We start from the raw sequence: 25,909 nt of genomic DNA on the forward strand, positions 1-25,909 counted from the left end.
AGATGGGAAGAGAGACTGAGATGGAGAGGGGAGAGAGATAGACAGATAGAGAGAGGGGGTGGAGAGAGAGAGACTCCACCTCCCCTAGCAACAAAGTAAAGTCTTCAGCCCATATGTCACCTCTGTCAACAAACAGGCCAAGCTCCTGAGTGGCGGCAGCAGGAGGAGGAGGGCTGGTGGCAGCTGCATGTACAAGACACTGTCTATGGTAACATCACAGCGGCTTTACCAGATGGAACACTGTGTAAAACCAACATTAGTGGCTGTTAAAGTTTCTAGCCATCAGGCATGGTTGAAGATGTGCAGACGGTGAGTCTCAGTGACTGCTCCTCACAGCCCCCCAACCCACATTTTAATGTGGCACCTCATGGAAAAAGGTTGGACATCCCTGTTCTATCCCACCTCCTGTCTTGCTTTCTCTGAGCTCATCTTGTCCATTAGACTCGTCTCTTGTTCCTGTTCTGACCAAACTGCTGACTAGGGGAGGGTGAACAGCCAGAGGTTGTGGTACACATCGGTACCAATGACATTGGCAGGAAGAGTGATGAGGTCCTGCAGGGGGAGTTTAGGGAGTTAGGTAGTAAGTTTAAAAAAAAAAAACAGGACCTCTAGGGTTGTAATCTCGGGATTACTCCCTGTGCTACGTGCCAGTGAGGCGAGAAATAGGAAGATAGTGCAGCTAAACACGTGGCTGAACAGCTGGTGTAGAAGGGAGGGTTTCAGATATCTGGACCATTGGGATCTCTTCAGGGACAGATGGGACCTGTACAAGAAGCATGGGTTGCATCTAAACTGGAGAGGCACAAATATCCTGGCTGCGAGGTTTGCTAGCGTCACTCGGGAGGGTTTAAACTAGTGTGGCAGGGGGGTGGGAACCAGAGCAGTAGGACAGCAAGTGAAATAAATGAAGGGGAACTAGTAAATAAGGCCAGTAAGACTAAGAGGAAGAGCAGGCAGGGAGATGTTGCGGAGAACAGCGGGACTGGTGGTCTGAAGTGCATTTGTTTCGATGCAAGAGGTATAACAGGTAAGACAGAGGAACTTAGAGCTTGGATTAGTACTTGGATTAGATGTTGTTGCTATTACAGAGACTTGGTTGAGGGAAGGACAGGATTGGCAGCTAAATGTTCCAGGATTTAGAAGCTTCAGTCAGGATAGAGGGGGATGTAAAAGGGGTGGGGGAGTTGCATTACTGGTTAAGGAGAATATCACAGCTGGACTGCGGGAGGACACCTCGGAGGGGTCATGCAACGAGGCAATATGGGCGGAGCTCAGGAATAGGAAGGGTGCAGTCACGATGGTGGGGGTTTACTACAGGCCTCCCAACAGCCAGCGGGAGGTAGAGGAGCAGATATGTAGACAGATTTTGGAAAGATGTAAAGGTAACAGGGTTGTAGTGGTGGGTGATTTTAACTTCCCCTATATTGACTGGGACTCACTTAGTGCTAGGGGCTTGGATGGGGCAGAATTTGTAAGGTGCATCCAGGAGGACTTCTTGAAACAATACGTACGTAGTCCAACTAGGGATGGGGGCCATACTGGACCTGGTATTGGGGAATGAGCCTGGCCAGGTGGTCGAAGTTTCAGTAGGGAAGCATTTCGGGAACAGTGACCATAATTCCATAAATTTTAAGGTACTTGTGGATAAGGATAAGAGTAGTCCTCGGGTGAAGGTGCTAAATTGGGGGAAGGCTAATTATAACAATATTAGGCAGGAACTGAAGAATTTAGATTGGGGGTGGCTGTTTGAGGGTAAATCAACATCTGATATGTGGGAGTCTTTCAAACGTCAGTTGATTAGAATCCAGGACCAGCATGTTCCTTTGAGGAAGAAGGATAAATTTGGCAAGTTTCGGGAAGCTTGGATAACGCGGGATATTGTGAGCCTCGTCAAAGAGAAAAAGGAAGCATTCGTAAGGGCTGGAAGGCCAGGAACAGACAAATCCCTTGAGGAATATAAAGACAGTAGTGGGTGGCACATTGGCGCAGTGGTTAGCACTACAGCCTCACAGCTCCAGGGACCCGGGTTCGATTCTGGGTACTGCCTGTGTGGAGTTTGCAAGTTCTCCCTGTGTCTGCGTGGATTTTCTCCGGGTGCTCCGGTTTCCTCCCACAAGCCAAAAGACTTGCAGGTTGGTAGGTAAATTGGCCATTATAAATTGTCACTAGTATAGGTAGGTGGTAGGGAAATATAGGGACAGGTGGGGATGTTTGGTAGGAATATGGGATTAGTGTAGGATTAGTATAGGGTGGTTGATGGTCGGCACAGACTCGGTGGGCCGAAGGGCCTGTTTCAGTGCTGTATCTCTAATCTAATCTAATCTTAAAAAAAAGTAGGAAGGAACTTAAGCAAGGAGTCAGGAGGGCTAAAAGGGGTTATGAGAAGTCATTGTCAAACAGGATTAAGGAAAATCCCAAGGCTTTTTATACATATATAAAGAGCAAGAGGGTAACTAGAGAAAGGGTTGGCCCGCTCAAGGACAGAGAAGGGAATCTATGTGTGGAGCCAGAGGAAATGGGCGAGGTACTAAATGAGTACTTTGCATTAGTATTCACCAAGGAGAAGGACTTGGTGGATGATGAGCCTAGGGAAGGGAGTGCAGATAGTCTCAGTCATCTCATTATCAAAAAGGAGGAGGTGTTGGGTGTCTTGCAAAGCATTAAGGTAGATAAGTCCCCAGGGCCTGATGGGATCTACCCCAGAATACTGAGGGAGGCAAGGGAAGAAATTGCTGGGGCCTTGACAGAAATCTTTGCATCCTCATTGGCTACAGGTGAGGTCCCAGAGGACTGGAGAATAGCCAATGTTGTTCCTTTGTTTAAGAAGGGTAGCAAGGATAATCCAGGAAATTATAGGCCGGTGAGCCTTACATCAGTGGTAGGGAAATTATTAGAGAGGATTCTTCGGGACAGGATTTATTCCCATTTGGAAAGAAATGGACTTATTAGCGAGAGGCAGCATGGTTTTGTGAAGGGGAGGTCGTGTCTCATTAATTTGATTGAGTTTTTTGAGGAAGTGACACAGATGATAGATGAAGGAAGAGCAGTGGATGTTATCTATATGGACTTCAGTAAAGCCTTTGACAAGGTCCCTCATGGCAGACTGATACAAAAGGTGAAGTCACATGGGATCAGAGGGGAGCTGACAAGATGGATACAGAACTGGCTTGGTCATAGAAGACAGAGGGTAGCAGTGGAAGGGTGCTTTTCTGAATGGAGGGATGTGACTAGTGGTGTTCCGCAGGGATCTGTGCTGGGACCTTTGCTCTTTGTAGTATATATAAATGATTTGGAGGAAAATGTAGCTGGTCTGATTAGTAAGTTTGCGGACGACACAAAGGTTGGTGGAGTTGCGGACAGTGATGAGGATTGTCAGAGGATACAACAGGATATAGATCGGTTGGAGACTTGGGCGGAGAAATGGCAGATGGAATTTAATTCGGACAAATGTGAGGTAATGCATTTTGGAAGGTCTAATGCAGGTGGGAAGTATACAGTAAATGGCAGAACCCTTAGGAGTATTGACAGGCAGAGAGATCTGGGCGTACAGGTCCACAGGTCACTGAAAGTGCCAACGCAGGTGGATAAGGTAGTCAAGAAGGCATACGGCATGCTTGCCTTCATCGTTCGGGGCATAGAGTATAAAAATTGGCAAGTCATGCTGCAGCTGTACAGAACTTTAGTTAGGTCACACTTAGAATATTGCGTGCAATTCTGGTCGCCACACTACCAGAAGGACGTGGAGGCTTTGGAGAGGGTACAGAGGAGGTTTTTAAAAAATTCATTCACGGGATGTGGGCGTCACTGGCCAGGCCAGCATTTATTGCCCATCCCTAATTGCCCTTGAGAAGGTGGTGGTGAGCTGCCTTCTTGAACCGCTGCAGTCCATGTGGGATAGGTATACCCACGGTGCTGTTAGGAAGGGAGTTCCTGGATTTTGACCCAGCGACAGTGAAGGAACGGCGATATAGTTCCAAGTCAGGGTGGTGTGTGACTTGGAGGGGAACTTGCAGGTGGTGGTGTTCCCATGTATTTGCTGCCCTTGACCTTCTAGTTGGTAGAGTTCGCGGGTTTGGAAGGTGCTGTCGAAGGAGCCTTGGTGCATTGCTGCAGTGCATCTTGTAGATGGTACACACTGCTGCCACTGTGTGTCGGTGGTGGAGGGAGTGAATTTTTGTAGATGGGGTGCCAATCAAGCGGGCCGCTTTGTCCTGGATGGTGTCGAGCTTCTTGAGTGTTGTTGGAGCTGCACCCATCCAGGCAAGTGGAGAGTATTCCATCACACTCCTGACTTGTGCCTTGTAGATTGTGGACAGGCTTTGGGGAGTCAGGAGGTGAGTTACTCGCCTCAGGATTCCTAGCCTCTGACCTGCTCTTGTAGCCACGGTATTTATATGGCTACTCCAGTTCAGTTTTCGGTCGATGGTAGCCCCTAGGATGTTGATAGTGGGGGATTCAGTGATGGTAATGCCATTGAATGTCAAGGGGAGATGGTTAGATTCTCTTTTGTTGGAGCTGGTCATTGCCTGGCACTTGTGTGGCGCGCATGTTACTTGCCACTTATCAGCCCAAGCCTCGTTATTGTCCAGGTCTTGCTGCATTTCTACACAGACTGCTTCAGTATCTGAGGAGTTGCGAATGGTGCTGAACATTGTGCAATCATCAGCGAACATCCCCACTTCTGACCTTATGATTGAAGGAAGGTCATTGATGAAGCAGCTGAAGATGGTTGGGCCTAGGACACTACCCTGAGGTACTCCTGCAGTGATGTCCTGGAGTGGTTTACCAAGATGTTGCCTGGTCTGGAAGGAATTAATTATGAGGAGAGGTTGGATAAACTCGGATTGTTTTCACTGGAACGACAGAGGTGGAGGGGCAACATGACAGAGGTTTACAAAGTTATGAGTGGCATGGACAGAGTGGATAGTCAGAAGCTATTTCCCAGGGTGGAAGAGTCAGTTACTAGGGGACATAGGTTTAAGATGAGAGGGGCAAAGCTTAGAGGGGATGTGTGAGGCACGTTCTTTACACAGAGGGTGGTGAGTGCCTGAAACTTGTTGCCGGGGGAGGTGGTGGAAGCAGGTTCCCATCGAGACGTTTAAGAGGCATCTTGACAAATACATGAATAGGATGGGAATAGAGGGATACGGACCCCGGAAGTGCAGAAGGTTTTAGTTTCGGCAGGCATCAAGTTCGGCGCAGGCTTGGAGGGCCGAATGGCCTGTTCCTGTGCTGTACTTTTCTTTGTTCTTTGTACTCAAATTCACTTCTTGGGTGCATGTTAGCTGATACTGTTAACAGTTCCCCACCATCACCCCCCCCCTTCAAATCTGCTGTCACCACCCCTCTCTCAAAAAATCCACCCTTGACCCCATGTCCTTGCACACTACCTCCCCATTTCCCACCTTCCTTTCCTATCCAAAGACCTTGAATGTCTTGTCGTCTCCCAAATCTATACCCATCTTTTCCACGATTCCATGTTTGAATCCATCCAGTCAGGTTTCCAGCCTTGTTCCAGCATTGAAACGGCTCTCATCAAAGTCACAAATGACATTCTTTGTGGTAATCACTATGGTAAAGTAGCCCTCCTCATCCTTTTTGACCGAAATGCAGATTTTGACACAATTGACCACACTGTCCTATCCAATGCCTTTCCTCCGTTGTACAGCTGAGTGGAACTGCCCTTGCTTGCCTCCATTCTGATCTGTCGAATCGTAGCCAGGTAATCCCTGCAGGGGTTTCTCTTTCCACTTGGCATCATTACCTCCAAATCTCCCAAAGTTCTATTCTTGGCCCCCTTTTTCTCATCTACACATTAACTCTTGGCGATATCATCCAAAAGTGCAAAATCAAGTTCCACATTTACACTGATGACACTTAGCTCTATCTCACCACCACCTCTCTGGATCCCTCTATTGTCTTTGATTTATCACACTCCCTGCTTGTCAGACATTCAATATTGGATAAGCAGCAATATCCTGCAGCTAAATATTGCCTTTGTTCACTGCCTCAAATGTTGTTCCCCGGCTACCATTTCCATCCTTGGAAATTCTATAAAGGCAAGCAAGACCATTCACAACCTTTGTGTTTGACCCTGAGCTGAACTTCAACCCACATCTCCACTCCATCACTAAAACATTACTACTTCCATCTCTGTAACAGCGCCTGATGCCAACCCTGCCTCAGTCCACCTGCTGCTGAAACCCTCAGCCATTTCTTTGTTCGAATGTTACTTGTGGCTCAGTTGGTAGTACTCTTGCCTCTGAGCCAGAAGGTTGTGGTTCAAGTCCCATTCCAGGGCTTGAGCACAAAAACCAAGGCTGACAACATTCCAGCGCAGTGCTGAGGGCGTGCTGCGCTGTCGGAAGTACTGTCTTTCAGATGAGACATTAGAACCATAGAGCCATAGAAACGTTTTGGCATAGAAAGAGGCCATTCAGCCCATCATGTCTGCACCAGCTGAAAAAACTAGCCACCCATTCCAATCACACCTTCCAGCACCTGGTCCGTAGCCTTTCAGGTTACAGCACTTCAGGTGCAGGTCCAGGTGCCTTTTAAATGAGTTGAGGGTTTCTGCCTCCACCACCATTCCTGGCAGTGAATTCCAGACTCCCACCAGCCTCTGGGTGAAAAAGATTTTCCTCATGTCCCCTCTAATCCTCTACCTTAAATCTGTGCCCCCTGGTAATTGACCTCTCTGCTAGGGGAAACAGGTCCTTCCTGTCTACCCTATCTAGGCCCCTCATAATTTTGTACACCTCAATTAAGTCACCCCTCAGCCTCCTCTATTTCAGGGAAAACAATCCTACCCTATCCAATCTTTCCTCATAGCTGCAATTTTCCAGCCCCGGCAACATTCTTGTAAATCTCATCTGTACGCTCTCCAGAGTAATTATGTCCTTTCTGTAATGTGACCAGAACTGTACGCAATACTCCAACTGTGATCTAACCAGCATTTTATACAGTTCCAGCATTACATCCCTGCTTTTGTATTCTATACCTTGGCCAATAAAGGAAAGCATTCCATATGCCTTCTTCACCACTTTATCTACCTGTCCTGCCACCTTCAGAGATCTGTGGACATGCACTGCAAGGTCTCTCATTTCCTCTACCCCTCTCAATATCCTCCCAATTATTGTGCATTCCCTTGCTTTCTTTGCCCTCCCCAAATGCATTACCTCATACTTCTCCAGATTGAATTCCATTTGCCACTTTTTCGCCCACTCAACCAAACCATTGCTATCATTCTGAAGTCTGCAGCTATCCTCTTCCCTGTCAACTACACAGCCAATTTTTGTGTTATCTGCAAATTTCCCAATCATACCTCCCACATTTAAGTCCAAATCATTAATATATACCACAAACAGCAAGGGACCCAACACTGAGCCCAGTGGAGCACCACTGGAAACCGCTTTCCATTCGCAAAAACATCCTTTGACTATTACACTTTGTTTCCTGACACTGAGGCAATTTTGGACCCAACTTGCCACATTCCCCTGTATCCCATGGGCTTTTACTTTTCTGACCAGCCTGCCATGTGGGACCTTGTCAAATGCCTTACTAAAATCATGTAGACAACATCCACTGCACTACCCTCATCAATCCTCCTTGTTACTTCCTCAAAAAAGTCAATTAAGTTAGAAAGCACAATCTTCCCATAACAAATCCATGCTGACTATCCCTGATTAATCCATGCCTTTCTAAGTGACGGTTTCTTCTTTCTCTCAGAATTGATTCTAATAATTTCCCACCACCGAGGTCAGACTGACTAGCCTATAATTATTTGGCCTATCCCTCGTACCCTTTTTAAACAATGGTACAACATTTGCAGACCTCCAATCCTCTGGTACCTCTCCTGTATCTAGTGAGGATTTGAAGATGATCCTCAGAGCATCTGCTATTTCCTCCCTGGCTTCCTTTAACAGCCTGGGATACAATCCATTCAGCCCTGGTGATTTATCCACTTTCAAGGATATCAGACCCCTGAGTATTTCCTCTCTCATTATGCTTATTGTATCCAATATTTCTCACTCCTCTTTAACTACAATGTCTGCATCATCCCTCTCCTTTGTGAAGACAGAGACAAAGTACTCATTAAGAACCCTGCCACATCTTCTGCATCCACACATAAGTTACCTTGTACATCTCTGATAGGCCCTACCCTTTCCTTATCCTCTTGCTCTTAATGTACTGATAAAAACATCTTTGGATTTTCCTTGATTTTACCCACCTATATTTTTTCATGCCCTATCCTTTGCATTCCTAATTTCCTTTATTAACTCACCCCTGCACTTTCTATACTCCTCTAGGCTTTCTAAAGTATTAAGTTTTTTGTGACTGTCATAAGCTTTCTTTTTCTGCTTTATCTTACCCTGTATGCTTCTAGATAACCAGGGGGCTCTAGATTTGGCAGTACCACCTTTTTTCTTTGTGGGGACATGTCTACACTGTGCCCGTAGAATCTCGCTTTTGAATGCCTCCCACTGATTTGGCACTGATTTTCTGTCAAGTAGCTGTATTTTGCCAGATCCCCCTCACAGCTTTGTAAAATTTGCCTTCCCCCTATTTAGAACTTTTACTCCTGTTCTAACTTTGTCCTTTTCCAGAATAATGCTAAATCTAACTCTATTATGGTCACTATTTCCAAAATGGTCACCCACTGCTACTTCATCCACTTGCCCAGTTTCATTTCCTAAGACTAAATCCAGAATTGCACCCTCTCTCATTGGGCTTGTTGCATCCTGGCTAAAAAAGTTCTCTCGAATGCAGTTCAAGAATTTTGTGCCCTCTGTGCCCTTCACACTGTGTCCCAGTTGATATTAGGGTAGTTGAAATCCCCAACTATTATTGCCCTGTTGTTTTTGCACTCAGAAATTTGCCTACATATTTGTTGTTCTATCTCCGTCTCACTATTTGGGTGTCAATAGTACACTCCTAGTAGTGTGGCTGCCCCTTTTTTATTTCTGAGCTCAACTCATATAGCTTCATTTAGTATATCATCCCTCCTCACAGCTGTAATTGATTCTTTAACCAATAATGCTACATGCCCTCCTTTTTTATCCCCCTCTCTATCCTGCCTGAAAACTCTATATCCAGGGATGTTGAGCTGCCATTTTTGCCCCTCTTTTAGCCAAATTTCCATTATAGCGATCATATCATGCTGCCATGTATCGATCTGTGGCCTCAGCTCTTTAGCTTTATTTGCTATTTTCCTTGCATTTAAATAAATATCTTTTAACACTGCCAAATTCCTGTGCTGTACACTTTTTAACCTTTGCTTCTTCTGTCTTTCAGAGTCACTCGCTAATTTTCTGCCTTCCGTTCCCCGCTCTGAATTTGTCCTATCTGAAACTTCCCTCAGGTTCCCATCCCTCTGCCAATCTAGTTTAAACCATCCCCCAACAGCACTAGCAAACCTTCCTGCAAGGATATTCGTCCCAGTCCTGTTCAGGTGTACACCTTCCCCAGAACCAGTTCCAATGCCCCAGAAATCTGAAGCCCTCCTTCCTGCACCATCTCTCCAGCCATGCATTCATCTGATGTATTCTATTTCTATACTCACTAGCACGTGGCCTTGGGAGTAATCCGGAGATTACTACCTTTGAGGTCCTGTTTGCTAATCTCTTTCCTAACTCCCTGAACTCAGCCTGCAGGACCTCATCACTCGCTCTTCCTATGTCGTTGGTACCAATGTGGACCACAACCTCTGGCTGTGCACCCTCACCGTCCAGAATGCTCTGTAGCCCGTTGGCGATATTCATGACCCTAGCACCAGGGAAGCAACATACCATCCTGGAATCAGGTCTGCGACCACAGAAACACCTGTCTGTTCCCCTGAATATAGAATCCCCTACCACTATTGCCCATCTGTCTTTTCCCTCCCTCTCTGCACAGCTGAGCTGCCCATGGTGCTCTGGTCATGACCCTTGCTGCACTTTCCAGAGGAACCCTCTCATTGGTACTCAGAACTGAATACTGGTTAGAAAGTGGGATGCCCTCTGGGGACTCCTGCATTACCTACCTTGACCTCCTTGTCTGTCTGGCAGCCACCCTCTCTGCCTGTACTCTCTCAAGCTGCAGGGTGACCACCTCCTGAAATGTACTTATCCATGTGTATCTCTCCTCACAGATGCACCTCAGTGACACCAGCTGCTCCTTGACTTCCAAGATTCATAGCTTGAGTTTTTGCATTTGGTGGCACTTTCTGCACATATTGTTGTCCGGGACATGGATAGGGTCCTGGAATCCCCACGTGGCACAGGATGTGCATTCAATGGGTGTGAGCAGTCCTGCAATGCCTCAAATTATTTATTTGCTGCACTAAAATTGGAAGTTAAATAAACACAATAAAATGGTTATAAATCGAATGAACAAATGAGTAACCACCTACTGACTACTGGTATTTTAACTTCTACTTAGTAGATAGACTTAAATGTTAGAGAAAAAATAAAAATCAGCAGAAATAAGAAAGTAAGAAAATTCTTACCAGATACTCATCGACTTGCTCCTTGTGCCTCACCACTCTCTCTCTCCTCTCATGCTGTTAACCGAGGCCCCGTCTGCCTCTCAGATGGGCAAATAAGATCCCATGACACTATTTTGAAAAAGAGCAGGGGAGTTATCTCCAGTGTTCTAACCAATATTTATCCCTCAATCAACATCACAAAAAACAGATTATCTGGTCATTAACACAATGCCTACAGTACAACAGTGACCACACTTCAAAAAAATATTTCATTGGCTGTAAAGCACTTTGGGATATCCAGTGGTCATGAAAGGTGCCATATAAATGCAAGTCTTTCTTTCTTTGCCTCTAGATTTGACTATTCCAATGGTCTCCTGGCAGCTGCTCATCTTCCACCCTACATAAACTTGTGCTCATCCAAAACTCTGAGGCTTGTATTTTAACTTGCTCCAAGTCTCATTCACCCTCACCCCTTTGTTTGCTGATCTATACTGGCTCCCAATCCAACAATGTCTTTTCAAATCCTCATCCCTCCCTATCTCTGTAACCTCCTCCAGCCCTACAAGCCTTTGGGGTCTCTTGAATTCTGACCTCTTTTAGAATCCCTGATTTTAATCATTTCACCATTGGAAGCTATACTTTCAGCTGCCTTTCCCTAGGTTCAGGAATTCCCTCCCTAAACCCTCTGCCTCTCTAGACCCTCTTCTCCTTTAACATGCTTCTTAAAACATAACTTTTTGATCAAGCTTTTGATCATCTGTCCTGATAGCTGCTTCTGTCGCTTGGTAACAATGTTTTTATTGGTATCATTCTTGTTAAGTGGCTTGGGACATTTTGCTACATTAAGGGAGCTATATAAACGCAAATTATTATTGTAGGCTGCTCTCCGACTGGGGTCTCAATGACTGCACATTACTTCAAACACATCTGTCAATATAAACTGCAGCAAAACAACAGTTTTGCAGATTTTTCATTGAGTGGAGATGTTGTATCCATCAGCACATTTTTATGCTTCATATCTCAGTTTATTATAAAATTTGTCCCAGGAACCATTGGATTTTAAATGTTATTTAAAGAGGCAAACCACTAATCAAAATTCAGTTCTGACTCACTTTGATACTAAATAGGTTTGGTCGGCCTTCCTTCCTCTGATCAACTCTGTTCACTACTAATTCTTTCAGTTACCCTGATTTCAATTTTTAGTTGAATCAGTTAAGGACACAGTGAAAGGATTGGTCATTTATATGACTGTTCCAGTACTAAGGAGATCTATTAACAATGAAGAATATTGTTTACCCTCAGTAGTATTCACAGAATATGGAACCATAATTCAAACATGCCCAGTGTTGACTCCTATGACTGCTTTCAACTCCTTTCTTTCCATTACAGCTGTCAGCCAACATAAATATATTTGTGGCTGAAGTGCCTGGTCAGGAGAGATGGATTTGATTAGTTTTGTTTTCTTTCCCCACATTGTAAAATAATTAGCTTGATCTTTGACACATAAACATTTGAAACAAAGCAGTGTGTATAATAATTGGATAATTATAATATCTGCCTGGCATCAATGTGAAATGGTTTGAAGACGGCAGAATCAAATATAGAGACACAGTGATCAGCTCCACATCAGTTACTGTGTAATTGGAACTGGTGTAAGATAAACATTGGAAAGTTTACAGCAAGTTGTTTGAACCATTCAAAGCTCGCACAGAGTTGAATATGTTGTTGACACTTTGCCCTGCGCGGGTGCCTGTGTCTGTGTTAGTGTGTGTATGGATGTGTGTGTGTCCGTGTGAGAGAGAGAGCGAGTGAGAGTCAGTGTGACCGGGTCTGCTGTTAGGCGATACTGGTTTTGAACAGTTGCCAGTAGTGGAACTGCAGTTAAAACTAAAGTTCCGGTCACATACATACTCTATAAATGTAATTTTAAAAAGCTTTTTACAAATTTGATCTTATCTGGAATGTGACTTCATCAGATTAAATCCTTGGTAGGCTCTGTCAGTTAATCTATCACTATATTGCACTGTTAGCACCAGTGTTGTGCTGAGATTTTCATCATACTAGTGCCAGACATCCAGCATCACCCTATTGTTAAGTATTGATTGAGACCACTGAAAAGAGTTGGAGATTGACTGGCATCATTTTCATTTGGCAGTGGTCGTGTGGAGCTTGCTTTTTACTTGTTTTTTGCAAGCATTTTCAAAGCTCAGGACTGCATGTGTCATTGTTCTTTCTATCAACTAAGACGATTCTCTTCATTCAGTTGCAAGTTCATTGCCACTGTCAATGCATTTGCATGCATGTGTGCAGCATTTTGCCTCAGTCCATGCTGGTATAAATATAACAGCAGCTCTCTATTCACACAATGAAGGTTTATAATTGCTGGCAGTTCAATAGTGGCATATGTAATGTAGCAATGGTGTGAATGCTTTAAATCTGGCCTGGAGTCAGGCTAGTGTATATGGGATTCTGGAAAATTTACTGCACAAATGACAAATCTGTGCATTTAATGGGTTGGTAATATGACCTTGTGCGAGTACAATAATTGAATCTGTGCTGCTGGCATTATAAAATAACTTAATCAAATAGCACATTTAGTTTCAATCATCCAGCTACAGAATAAAAATGACTTTATGGTGTTTGTTATTGGGGGCCTATATTCTGCAGAAGACCTCTTTTTTTCAAAACAAATATACTTTTTCATAAATCATGTAAAATATATTACAATACAGTTCAAATTTTGCAGTTTCCAGTGCAATACAGATCCATTTGGTTTAAAAACATGGCACTTTAGGGTGCCTCAATCCACTTACAGTGCAGATTGCATCTACATTTACATGACATTAAACATTTTCTGATGTATATAGCCCCAAGGGTTCCAGTCCCTCAGTGAACTATGGTGGGAGGACCCTAAACTGTGGCCGTTCCACATTAAACCTTTGTGGTGGCTGCAGTGTGTCCCTTAGCGTGTAGTCCTGCACCTTGGAATGTGCCGACCTACAACACATGGTCATGGACAGTGTGATGTCCTCCGGATGTGAGTGAAGCTTAGCTGAGTTTTGTATAAAATATGAGGGAAAGGCAGAGAGACAAAGATTGTAGCAGCTGAACATAAAGGCTTCTCCTTTTATTCTGTCTTAGTTTTATTTTCTCTTTGCTAGCATGTGTGTTCTACAGCATCCTCTGGAGTACACAATGTACGATCCAATTTCAAAGCACTACAACACTACATCTCTTCACTTCTTAGTAAATGTTAGCAATATACTTTAATATAAATAGTTCATTTTGTAACATAGTCACAAGTATGGTGGGCGTTTTCTCTCACAAATAGGATATTGTCTGACATCAGATATAGTCTCATTTGACTCACGTTCTTCATCTGATATGTCTTTATCTGAATCAGATTCAATGCTTGCAAGAGGTATTTTCAGTGCTTTGAAGAATGATGCGTTTCTTGTGATGATTTGTGAATCGTGCTTAGCAGTGATCATTGATCCTTTTGTGTTGGTCACAACAAATGGTTGGATGTCATAAGGGGTTGTTTGCCTTCCATCATGTCCATCACATTTCACAAATACTTTAACCCCTGGCTTAAGCTGTGTAGCTCTAGATTTCATGTTTCGCTCTGCATTTACTTTGAATTGATCCTTCAGTTCTTGATTGCATTTGCATACATGTTGCTCGTTGGCTCCGCAGGGTAGCTCAGGTAGACATGTGTGCATAGGATGTGCAAAGATGAGTGTAGCTGAAGGTTTTCCAGTAGTTGAGTGAGGAGTCGCTCTGTATTTATGAAAAAGGTGAGAGAGCTATTGCTTCCATGACTTGTTCTCAGCTGTAGCTGTACGTATCACTTTTTTCAAAGTTCCCATAAATCTCTCAACTTCACCATTAGCTCTTGGCCAACAGGGTGTTATTTTCCTGTGAGTGAACCCTAGGTAGTTTGTGAATTTGCTGAACTCATCTCTGTTGAATGGGGGCCCATTGTCACTTTTTACTGTTTGAGGGATTCCAAGCAAGGCAAAGATCTGGTCAAGCTTTCGTTGAAGTTGACATAACTAATTCCATGATTGGGAATCTGCTGCAGTTGTCAGTGAAAACAAGTCAGTGTTTATCTGTGGGAAAATCTGCAAAGTCAATGCTAATTTCAATCCATGGTCCTGGAGGTAGTTCAGATATCTTGAGAGGATCATGAAGATTTGATCTTGTAGTTGCTTGACATGGCAAACACCGATTGATTGATTTTGTGCTCTACCATATGGTCAATTCCTGGGAACCATACCTTTTCCCTAAGGAGTTGTTTGGTTTTGATTCTTCCCTGGTGTCCTTCATGTGCTATATCGACAACACATTCCCTCAATGAATGTGCAATGACAGCACAGTTGTTGCATAATACAAGATCAGATGTGGTTGTAGCGGTTAGCTCATTTTGAACATTGTGAACAGATGAACATACGAAATAGGAGCAGGAATAGGCCACTTGGCCTCTCGAGCCTGCTTCGCCATTCAACGAGATCATGGCTGATCTGATTGTAACTTCAACTCCGCATTACTGCCCACCCCTGATAACCTTTCAGCCCCTTGCTTATCAAGAATATATTTACCTCTGCCTTAAAAATATTCAAAGACTCTGTTTCTACTGCCTTTTGAGGTCATTTATACAAATTGTAAAAAGTTGAGGCCTTAGCACTGATCCCTGCAGCACACTACTCGTTACATCTTGCCAACCAGAAAATGATCCATATAAGCCTACTCTTTGTTTCCTGTTAGCTAGCCAACCTTCTATCCATACCAATATGTTACCTCTTCAACCATAAACTTTTATTTTCCACAATAACCTTTGATGTGGCACCTTATCAAATGCCTTCTGGAAATTGAAGTACAGTACATCCACCGGTTCCCCTTTATCCGCAGCACATGTTACTTCTTCAAAAAAACTCCAATAAATTGGTTAAACATGATTTCCCTTTCACAAAACCATGTTGATGCTGCCTGAATACCATGAATTTTTGAGTGCTCTGCTATAATGTCTTTAATAATAGTTTCGAACATTTTCCCTATGACAGATGTTAAGCAAACTGACCTGCAGTTTCCTGCTTTCTGTCTCCCTCCTTTTTTGAATAAAGGAGTTACATTCACTATTTTCCAATCTAATGGAACCTGCCCCAAATCTAGAGAATTTTGGAAAAGTAAAACCAACGCATCAACTATCTCACTAGCCACTTCTTTTAAGACCCTAGGATGAAGTCCATCAGGACCCGGGGACTTGTCAGCCCGCAGCTCCAACAATTTGCTCAGTACCACTTTATTTTTTATTTTTATTTAGAGATACAGCACTGAAACAGGCCCTTCGGCCCACCGAGTCTGTGCCGACCAACAACCACCCATTTATACAAATCCGACATTAATCCCATATTCCCTACCACATCCCCACCATTCTCCTACCACCTACCTACACTAGGGGCAATTTACAATGGCCAATTTACCTATCAGCCTGCAAGTCTTTGGCTGTGGGAGGAAACTGGAGCACCCGGAGGAAACCCATGCGGTCACAGGGAGAACTTGCAAACTCTGCACAGGCAGTACCCAGAACTGAACCCGGGTCGCTGGAGCTGTGAGGCTGCAATGCTAACCACTGCGCCACTGTGCTGCCCTAACTTCCCTGGTGATTGTAATTTTCTTGAGTTCCTCCCTCTTTACCATTTCCTGATTTATAGCTATTTCTAGGATGCTACTTGTATCCTCTATACTGAAGATCGATGCAAAATACCTGTTCAATTCATCTGCCATCTCCTTATTTTCCCTTATTAATTCACCAGACTCACATCCTATAAGACCAACGCTCACTTTGTTAACTCTTTTCATTTTAAAATATCTATCGAAACTCTTTCTACCTGTTTTTATGTTCCCAGCTTGTTTTCTCTCGTACTCTAAATTTTCCCTCCTTATCAATCTTTTAGTTATTCTTTGCTGTTTTTTATATTCTGTCCAATCTTCTGACCTGCCTCCCATCTTTGTGCAATTTTATGCTTTTTCTTTAAGTTTGATACTATCTTTAACTTTTCTAGTGAACCATGGATGATGTGGGTCCTGCCCTTGGAATTTTTCTTTTTCATTGGAATGTATCTATTCTGTGTATTCTGAAATATCCCTTTAAATGTCTGCCACTGCATCTCTATTGACCTATCCTTTAACCTACTTTGCCAGTTCACTTTAGCTAGCTCTGCTTTCATGCCCTCATAATTGCCCTTATTTAAGTTTAAAATACTAGTCTTAGACCCACTCTTCTCTCCCTCAAACTGAATGTAAAATTGAATCATATTATGATCGCTGCTTCACTATGAGTTCATTAAGTAATCCTATCTCATTGCACATACCAGGTCTAGTATAGCCTGCTCTCTGGTTGGCTCCAGAAAGTGCTGTTCGAAGAAACAATCCTGAAAACATTCTATGAACTCCTCATCTAGGCTACCTTTGCCCATCTGATTTTTCCAGTCTATGTGTAGATTAAAATCCCCCATGATTATCACTGTACCTTTCTGACAAACTCCCATTATTTCTTCCTTTATACTCTATTCTACCATGTGGTTACTGTTAGAGGGCTTGTCCATCACTCCCACAAGTGATGACTTGCCTTTATCATTTCTCATCTCTCCCCAAACCATATCTACATCCTGGTTTCCTAAACTTGGGTCATCCCTCTCTATTGTGCTTCTTCTTCTTTGGCCTCCTTATCTCGAGAGACAATGGGTAAGCGCCTGGAGGTGGTCAGTGGTGTGTGGAGCAGTGCCTGGAGTGGCTATGAAGGCCAATTCCAGAATGACAGGCTCTTCCACAGGTGCTGCAGAAAAATTTGTTTGTCGGGGCTGTTACATAGTTGGCTCTCCCCTTCCGTTTTTGTCTTTTTTCCTGCCAACTGCTAAGTCTCTTCGATGCGCCACACTTTAGCCCCGCCTTTATGGCTATCCGACAGCTCTGGCGAACGCTGGCAACTGACTCCCACGACTTGTGATCAATGTCACAGGACTTCATGTCGCGTTTGCAGACGTCTTTAAAGCGGAGACATGGATGGCCGGTGGGTCTGATACCAGTGACGAGCTCGCTGTACAATGTGGCTTTGGGGATCCTGCCATCTTCCATGCGGCTCACATGGCCAAGCCATCTCAAGCGCCGCTGACTCAGTAGTGTGTATAAGCTGGGGATGTTGGCCGCCTAGAGGACTTCTGTGTTGGAGATACGGTCCTGCCACCTGATGCCAAGTATTCTCCGGAGGCAGCGAAGATGGAATGAATTGAGACGTCGCTCTTGGCTGACATATGCTGTCCAGGCCTTGCTGCCATAGAACAAGGTACTGAGGACACAGGCTTGATATACTCGGAGTTTAGTGTTCCGTGTCAGTGCGCCATTTTCCCACACTCTCTTGGCCAGTCTGGACATAGCAGTGGAAGCCTTTCCCATGCGCTTGTTGATTTCTGCATCTAGAGACAGGTTACTGGTGATAGTTGAGCCTAGGTAGGTGAACTCTTGAACCACTTCCAGAGCGTGGTCGCCAATATTGATGGATGGAGCATTTCTGACGTCCTGCCCCATGATGTTCGTTTTCTTGAGGCTGATGGTTAGGCCAAATTCATTGCAGGCAGACGCAAACCTGTCGATGAGACTCTGCAGACACTCTTCAGTGAGATGTTAAAGCAGTATCGTCAGCAAAGAGGAGTTCCCTGATGAGGACTTTCCGTACTTTGGACTTCGCTCTTAGACGGGCAAGGTTGAACAACCTGCCCCCTGATCTTGTGTGGAGGAAAATTCCTTCTTCTGAAGACTTGAACGCATGTGAAAGCAGCAGGGAGAAGAAAATCCCAAAAAGTGTAGGTGCGAGAACACAGCTCTGTTTCACGCCACTCAGGATAGGAAAGGGGTCTGATGAGGAGCCACCATGTTGAATTGTGCCTTTCATATTGTCATGGAATGAGGTGATGATACTTAGTAGCTTTGGTGGACGTCCAATCCTTTCTAGTAGTCTGAAGAGACCACGTCTGCTGACAAGGTCAAAGGCTTTGGTGAGATCAATGAAAGCAATGTAGAGGGGCATCTGTTGTTCGCGGCATTTCTCCTGTATCTGACGAAGGGAGAACAGCATGTCAACGGTCGATCTCTCTGCACGAAAGCCACACTGTGCCTGGGTAGACGCGCTCGGCCAGCTTCTGGAGCCTGTTTAGAGCGTCTCGAGCAAAGACATTCCCCACTATGCTGAGCAGGGAGATTCCACGGTAGTTGTTGCAGTCACCGTGGTCACGTTTGTTTTTATAGAGGGTGATGATATTGGCATCGCACATGTCCTGAGGTACTGCTCCCTCGTCCCAGCACAGGCATAGCAGTTCATGTAGTGCTGAGAGTATAGCAGGCTTGGCACTCTTGATTATTTCAGGGGTAATGCTGTCCTTCCCAGGGGCTTTTCCGCTGGCTAGAGAATCAATGGCATCACTGAGTTCCAATTTTGTTGGCTGTATGTCCAGCTCATCCATGACTGGTAGAGGCTGGGCTGCATTGAGGGCAGTCTCAGTGACAACATTCTCCCTGGAGTACAGTTCTAGGTAGTGCTCAACCCAGCGGTCCATTTGTTTGCGTTGGTCAGTGATTATGTCCCCTGATTTAGATTTGAGGGGGGGGGCGATCTTCTTGATGGTTGGCCCAAGAGCTCTCTTAATGCCATCATACATTCCTCTGATGTTTCCGGTGTCTGAGGCCAGCTGAATATGACTGCATAGGTGTTGCCAGTAGTCGTTTGCGCAGCGCCTGGCTGTTCTTTGTGCAGTGCTTCTGGCTGTTTTAAATGCTACGGATGTTAACTCGCTGGGCGCTTTCTTGTAGTTCAACAGTGCAATGCGCTTAGTGGCTATGACAGGTTCCAGCTCTTCAAAATGAGATTGAAACCAGTCTGCATTTCTCTTCGCACTTTTGCCGTAGGCGGTCAAAGCTGACTCATCGATGGCGTCTCTGATGTGGGCCTACTTGGTCTCAGCATCCCCTGTGGGAGTGTTTTGAAGGGCTGTTACAAGTGAATTTAGAAATTTTTGTAACAGCTGTGGGTGAGAAATTCTGCTCGTGTTGATGCGCGGGTGGCCCTTCTGCTTGGAATGATGCAACTTCTTTGGTCCGAGTCTAACCTTGCTGCACACCAGGGAGTGGTCGGTGTCGCAGTCCGCGCTGTGGAAGCTGCATGTGATTTGAACACTGTTTAAGGAGGCTCGCCTTGTGACGATGAGTTCTAGCTGGTGCCAACGATGCAATCTTGGGTGCCTCCATGAAACCTGGTGACAGGGTTTAGTGTGAAAGAACGAGTTGGTGATGCAGAGATTATGATAGGTACACAACTCAAGCAGTCTCTGCCCGTTCTCATTCATCCTTCCAACGCCATAGCGCCCAAGGCAGGAGGGCCATGAGTCATGGTCGGCCCCAACCCTGGCATTAAAGTCCCCCAGCAGAAATAGATGTTCGGTGTTGGGGATGCTGCTAATGATGTTATGGAGTTCCTCGTCTATTGTGCTAATACCATCATTAATTAACAGAGCCAGCCCTCCACGTTTTCCTAGTTTCCTGTCCTTCCTAAATGTTCTGCACCCTTCAATATTCAGGTCCCAATCTATTCATCCTGCAGCCATGTCGCTGTAATGGCTATCAGATCGTACTTATTTATTTTTATTTGCACTATCAGTTCATCTGTTTCGTTTCGAATGCTATGTGCATTCAGATACAGAGCCTTTAGTTGTGTCCTTTTATTATTTTTGTAACCTCGAGCCTTTTCTGCTGATTTACCCTTTGATTTATACTGTCTGTCCCTTCCTGTCACCATCTGTTTATCATTTCCCATAGTAATACCTTTTTCTCTTGCCTTGATTCTACTCTTTGATTTACCCTAGCGATGTCAAGTGCTGCCTCCTCCTTTGCAGGCACGATGGCGAGCTGGGGCACTCCTCCTCTCCTCTCCTTTCCCTGGTACTTTGCATCCTCTTCTGCAAGGACAAGAGAGAGAGAGATAAGACAATGCTGGTCTCTCTCACCAATTCCAGTGGTTCCTTTAAATAAGATGCTGCATTTATCAGCGCTGCCAACTCCTCAATGTTGCTCAGGCTTTGTTTTGAGCTGCTGATGGGTCAGTGATTATCTTGGGCATACATTTCTCACATGTTCAGGAGCACCATGTGGCCTCCGAGTTCTCAGCTAGGCACCTGCTAGTGGCTGCAGAGCTGGAGGCTTGTCGTATTGCACTCACCTTGCCAGAATGGAGAAGGCCATTAAACTTCTTGTGGCACTGCACACAGGTCCTCTTGATGACACTGCAGCTGCTTATATGTTCTGCCACCTCCAGCCAGGCCTGCTGAGTTTGGTGGGGTGGCCTTCTCCTGCCACCCTCCAGGAACAAGACCCCTTGTCTTTCACACACAGTTGTCAAAATGACCTCAAGGGCAGTATCGCTAAACTTTGGGGCTGCCCTGCCATGACTACCTAGTCTGTGCCTCTTCTGCTGACTTTGGCCTGCCATTGAGGTGTGAGACGGCTGCCACAGTAATGGCCGCCGTCTTGCCTTTAAATCGAGCCCACACTTTCAGACTCCTGCCTCGTTCCTACGCCTGTCACTGCAAATTGACACCAAACTTGCCCTCCAGCCAGTTAGGGCTGATCTTGGGGAAAATCGGGACCTGTAACTGCTTCCCCTTTGAAGGGAGGGCAGGGGGGTTGGAACCTGGAAATGGTTCCGACATTGGGGTCCCGATCCCAAGCAGAATATCCTGCTTTGGTGCTTGCATACTGAGGGTCTATGTAGAGCCTGATACAGCCGCACATAAAAGCAGATTTCTGCAGCAGCACAATGCATATTTCCTAACTAGCAGCATGGTTTCCTCAGAAGTCTGGTTATTTGCGCTATCGAGACAGTCAAAGAAAACTCTCCTCAGTACATTTTAAAAAATAAAATAAGGTACTTCAAATAGAAAGTGCACATAATCATTTGGTAGTACAGAACTTGAGTATTGCTGAAAACCGAGACGTTTTGTCGAAGCTTTTCGACTTGCACTCATCAGGACAATTCGCAAGAATACCAATGTAAGTGAAGAAACAAATTTATACTGTATGAGAAGAGAGTGCTGATTGGTTGGCAAGTGGACTCTGATTGGTAGAGGCATTGCCATGGAGAATGTACAAGTTTATGGTGACTGACTGCAAGACGAAAAGCTTCGACAAAATGTCTGTTTTCAAAAAATGCATTTACCTTTGCCTTTAAGCATATTAGTAATATATAGTAAATTTATCACTAATTAAGTCCATTGTTCTGTTTCAGCCGTAACATTGCTAAAAATTAATTACTCACTTTACCTTTTAAATTCTTTTCATAGCTTCATGACTAATATTCTAAAGCTATGATTGTATCTATTTTTAAAATAATTTCAGATGGAGAATGTCTTTGGAAAGTTCCTAGGATATCAAACAATGAATATCTTGGAGTTCAGGTTTGGAAGATTAACCATTATAATTGAATATACTGTATATTAGATGTCCTGTAATGCTAATTTGATAAATCCTACAAATAGCTTGATATAGAATGAGTGTTTCATTGGGATTCTTTTTTGTAAGTGATGGTGCTAGATGAATAAATGTATTGGCCCGGATTTTGTTTAGGTGGGGAGGGGGAAGTTGTGGGAGCGGCGGGGTGGTGTGACAGCGAACTGTCAGTGTTTGCTGTCATTACTGAAACTGACTGCAATGTCAGGATTTTGTGCATGGGCAGATGAACAGGGAAACCCTGAAGTTGCAGTCTGCCATTAAGTGCTCCGACACAGGCTGTTTTCTGGACAGCACCCCCAGAGTCAGCAATCATTGAAATAGTTGATGTGGCGAAAATATCTCTTTCCCACTCTCACATCACTGTTAGAAATCCCATAAAAGGTTACACTTTGTTCAATCAGGTGTAACTGGGTTTTTAATGGCTCTTGCTGAACAACAGATCTGGCCCTGAAAAAAATAATTTTATATTTATAGAACGTTGTTAAATGTCTCCATTAAGATTAATTACTAGGTTTTGAAAACTAAACATTTAAAATAATTTTTAAGAAAAATTCAGAATATTTCAGCTTTAACCTTCAGCCCCTTTGCAGGTCTAAAGCTTTATTTTTCTCTCTAAAATTTTCGCAAAGTGATATGGTTTTAATGCTTTCAGTTCCTGGTTGGCTGTCTATGAGAATTCTTGAGTGTGATTGGCTGCTTGGACAGCTTGATGGCTTCGATGCAGCTTAATGCTGGGAATCTCCATTAAAGAACGCTGCAATCCACTGCTTGTCAAGAAAGTTGAAGTTCTCTCCAGAAATTGCTAGATCTCTCAGCGAGGTTTTCTATGAGGTTAGGTGCAAAGGCCGGGCCATTTTAGCAGGCTTTTTTAAATATTTGTTCATGGGATGTGGGCATTGCTGGCTAGGCCAGCATTTATTGCCCATCCCTATTTGCCCTTGCGAAGGTGGTGGTGAGCTGTCTTCTTGAACCGTTGCAGTCGTTGGGGTGTAGGTACACCAACAGTGCTGTTAGGAAGGGAGTTCCAGGATTTTGACCCAGCAACAGCGAAGGAACGGTGATGTAGTTCCAAGTCAGGATGGTGTGTTGTTTGGAGAGGAACTTGCAGGTGGTGGTGTTCCCATGAATCTGCTGCCCTTGTCCTTCTAGGTGCTAGAGGTCATGGGTTTGGCAGGTGCTGTCTAAGGTGCCTTGGTGAGTTGCTGCAGTGCATCTTGTAGATGGTACACACTGCTGCCACTGTGTGTCAGTGGTGGAGGGAGTGAATGTTTGAAGAAGGGGTGCCAATCAAGCAGGCTGCTTTGTCCTGGATAGTGACGAGCTTCTTGAGTGCTGTTGGAGCTGCAATCATCCAGGCAACTGGAGAGTATTCCATCACACTCCTGACTTGTGCCTTGTAGATGGTGGACAGGCTTTGGGGAGACTGGAGGTGAGTTACTCACTGCAGAATTCCCAGCCTCTGGCCTGCCCTTGTAGCCACAGCATTTATGTGGCTGGTCCAGCTCAGTTTCTGGTCAATGGTGACCCCTAGAATGTTGTTGGTGGCGGATTCAGTGATGGTAATGCTATTGAACATTAAGGGGAAATGGTTAGATTCTTTCTTATTTGAGATGGTCATTGCCTGACACTTGCGTGGCATGAATGTTACTTGCCACTTATCAGCCCAAGCCTGGGTGTTGTCCAGTATGTAGTACAGTAGTGTGTAGTATTTCAGTGTCTTAGAATGGGCCAACTTCATGTTTGATTTAAAAAAATATATATATCTATTACCCGAGAAGCATATAATAAAAGTATACTACCTCCCCTCCCACCACACCAAAATGTAAATGTTATCGACTTTAAACCAATATGGGTAAATTATATCAAATTTTCTGCTTTTATATATTTCAGTATATTGAAATCTAATATAAATTCTCTTATCTTCTATTTTAGGGAACATCCAAATCCAGACAGGTAAAATGATCTAAATATAGACTTTACTTTAACAAGTCTTATAATAAAAATATATATATGCTTTCTCCTCGAGGCAAAATGTATTGTGATGGCAGCTAACTGATCCTGGTACTTATTTTTATATGTTTAAACATATAGTTAATTTCCTATGTTTCTAAACCTGTGGGTTAGCAAACATTAGGCTTTAAATTAGCACATTATCTGTTGCAGCTGAAATTATCATTAGTTAAATTTTCAACTCTGGAATTTCCTCTTTAGTGTAGTTGATCGTGTCGTGTTTATAGAGGAGACTGGAGGTTGGTATGTTCTACCATCCCAACCAAAATTGTCGATTAGAATTCTTTCCAAGCAGAGGACTTTTACAGTGCAGGTTACATTTGCAGTAATACATTTATCATAGGTAACCAAAATTAGAGCTTCTGAGTGATCCAAAAGATTGGGTGGTCTTCGGACAGCTTCTGGGATGAGAAACATTGAGTGTTCAGAAACATTGCTTACTTAGATGGTAACATGAAATAGCTAGGGATAAATAGTGTTTTAATCTGTAATTTCATTTGTTTGAGGTTATTTTTTAATTGTGTTACTACCCTTGCTTGTTTTCCTTCAGTTTTTTTGTTCTTTTGTGGGCCTTCACCTCAACCTATCATTCTATAGCAGACAAGGCAAGGCAAATGAGTGGAGAACGTTTTTCTTCATGGCTTTCATGCCAGTGCCTTGCTGTGTCCGTGGGGCAGATGCATTCGGCCAATTTCATGCCTCCTCTCAGCTCTGTAACACTTCTGAATATTGTGTGGATTTGAATGTCAGCAACCATAGCGCTGTGTAAAGCTCAGAAAATCAACTGCTTTGCTTCTGGACTAACTGAATTAACTTACTTTCCAAATTACATTTAAAACCTCATAATGCAGATTACAAAGCTAGAGTTTAACTCGTGGCAACTTCTCCATGTAGTCGAATATAATTTTCTCCATCAGTATCCAAATCTTGGTAACCACTGCTTGCTGTAATTTTATGTTCTGTTAACACTTGTTACTTCCTGTGCAGTAGTAGTAATGTGGCGGTTCATTACACTGTGACATTTGATGGAAATACTGGAGCTTTACCAAACGAAACACTGAATTTCAACGACCTAAGCTCCAATACAGTAGAAGATGACCTTTCCTTTCAAATGGAAAATCAACTTGCAGCTGCGTACACAATCATCGATTTTAGGAATCTCATAGTTGAGGCCTTGCATAAGGAAAATCTAATTGGAAATGGATCGCTGACTATTAATCCAGAGACTCTTCAGCTTATGAATGGTAAAAGCTGTCAATTGTAATGATTAAGCTTCAGAACTGAGAAATGTATTGAGTTCAAAATCTGAAAGGACAAAAAAAACCATATTTCATTGTGTTTCCCTTTACAGAACATTCAACCAGTCTTACACTTGGAGACATCAACTTTGACCCAGAAAATCGAGCAACAGGTATCTGCTTTTCAATTTTTTTGTTTTTTTTCCCCCTCCTCAGAATGTAGGATGACAGCAGGGAATAGAGAAAATTCAACACTGACAACATTAATCATTGCTGGTATATGCTAAAACAGAGTAGATGGAATGTTGATTTCTCTCTACCTGGCACAGTGCCCGATCTCAAAAGAAGGTCCATTAATCCTGCACAGTGACTTACATTTCTCTCATAGTCTGCCCTTATGGTCTCTACGAATGCAATTGCCATATTGGTACCAAATACAATGAAGTTGCAGGAAGTTTTAATTTTATGCCATTAAGAATCGGATTGAGGAGACTGACATTTTTTTACAAACTGCATGCTTGACACAACAGGACAGCAACAAGAAGCCATAACAGTTTTTGAACACCAGTATGACCTGCAGCACACACATTAATTTAATGACGTCAACCAAGACTTCTTGCCGCAACCACTTATGATATCA

At 43.9% G+C, this 25,909-nt stretch overlaps 1 protein-coding gene across 1 annotated transcript in view; it reads left to right on the forward strand.

Moving 5' to 3' along the window:
- The window catches only part of impg2a (interphotoreceptor matrix proteoglycan 2a), a 98,527-nt gene that overhangs the window by 36,698 nt on the left and 35,920 nt on the right, over positions 1 to 25,909 (forward strand). The window contains 4 exon segments of the mRNA XM_068039986.1: positions 21,908 to 21,966; positions 23,954 to 23,974; positions 25,019 to 25,275; positions 25,383 to 25,442. Coding sequence (XP_067896087.1) covers positions 21,908 to 21,966; positions 23,954 to 23,974; positions 25,019 to 25,275; positions 25,383 to 25,442 — 397 coding nt within the window.

This window comes from Heterodontus francisci, chromosome 10, assembly GCF_036365525.1.
Source record: "Heterodontus francisci isolate sHetFra1 chromosome 10, sHetFra1.hap1, whole genome shotgun sequence".
Taxonomy (NCBI): Eukaryota; Metazoa; Chordata; class Chondrichthyes; order Heterodontiformes; family Heterodontidae; genus Heterodontus; species Heterodontus francisci.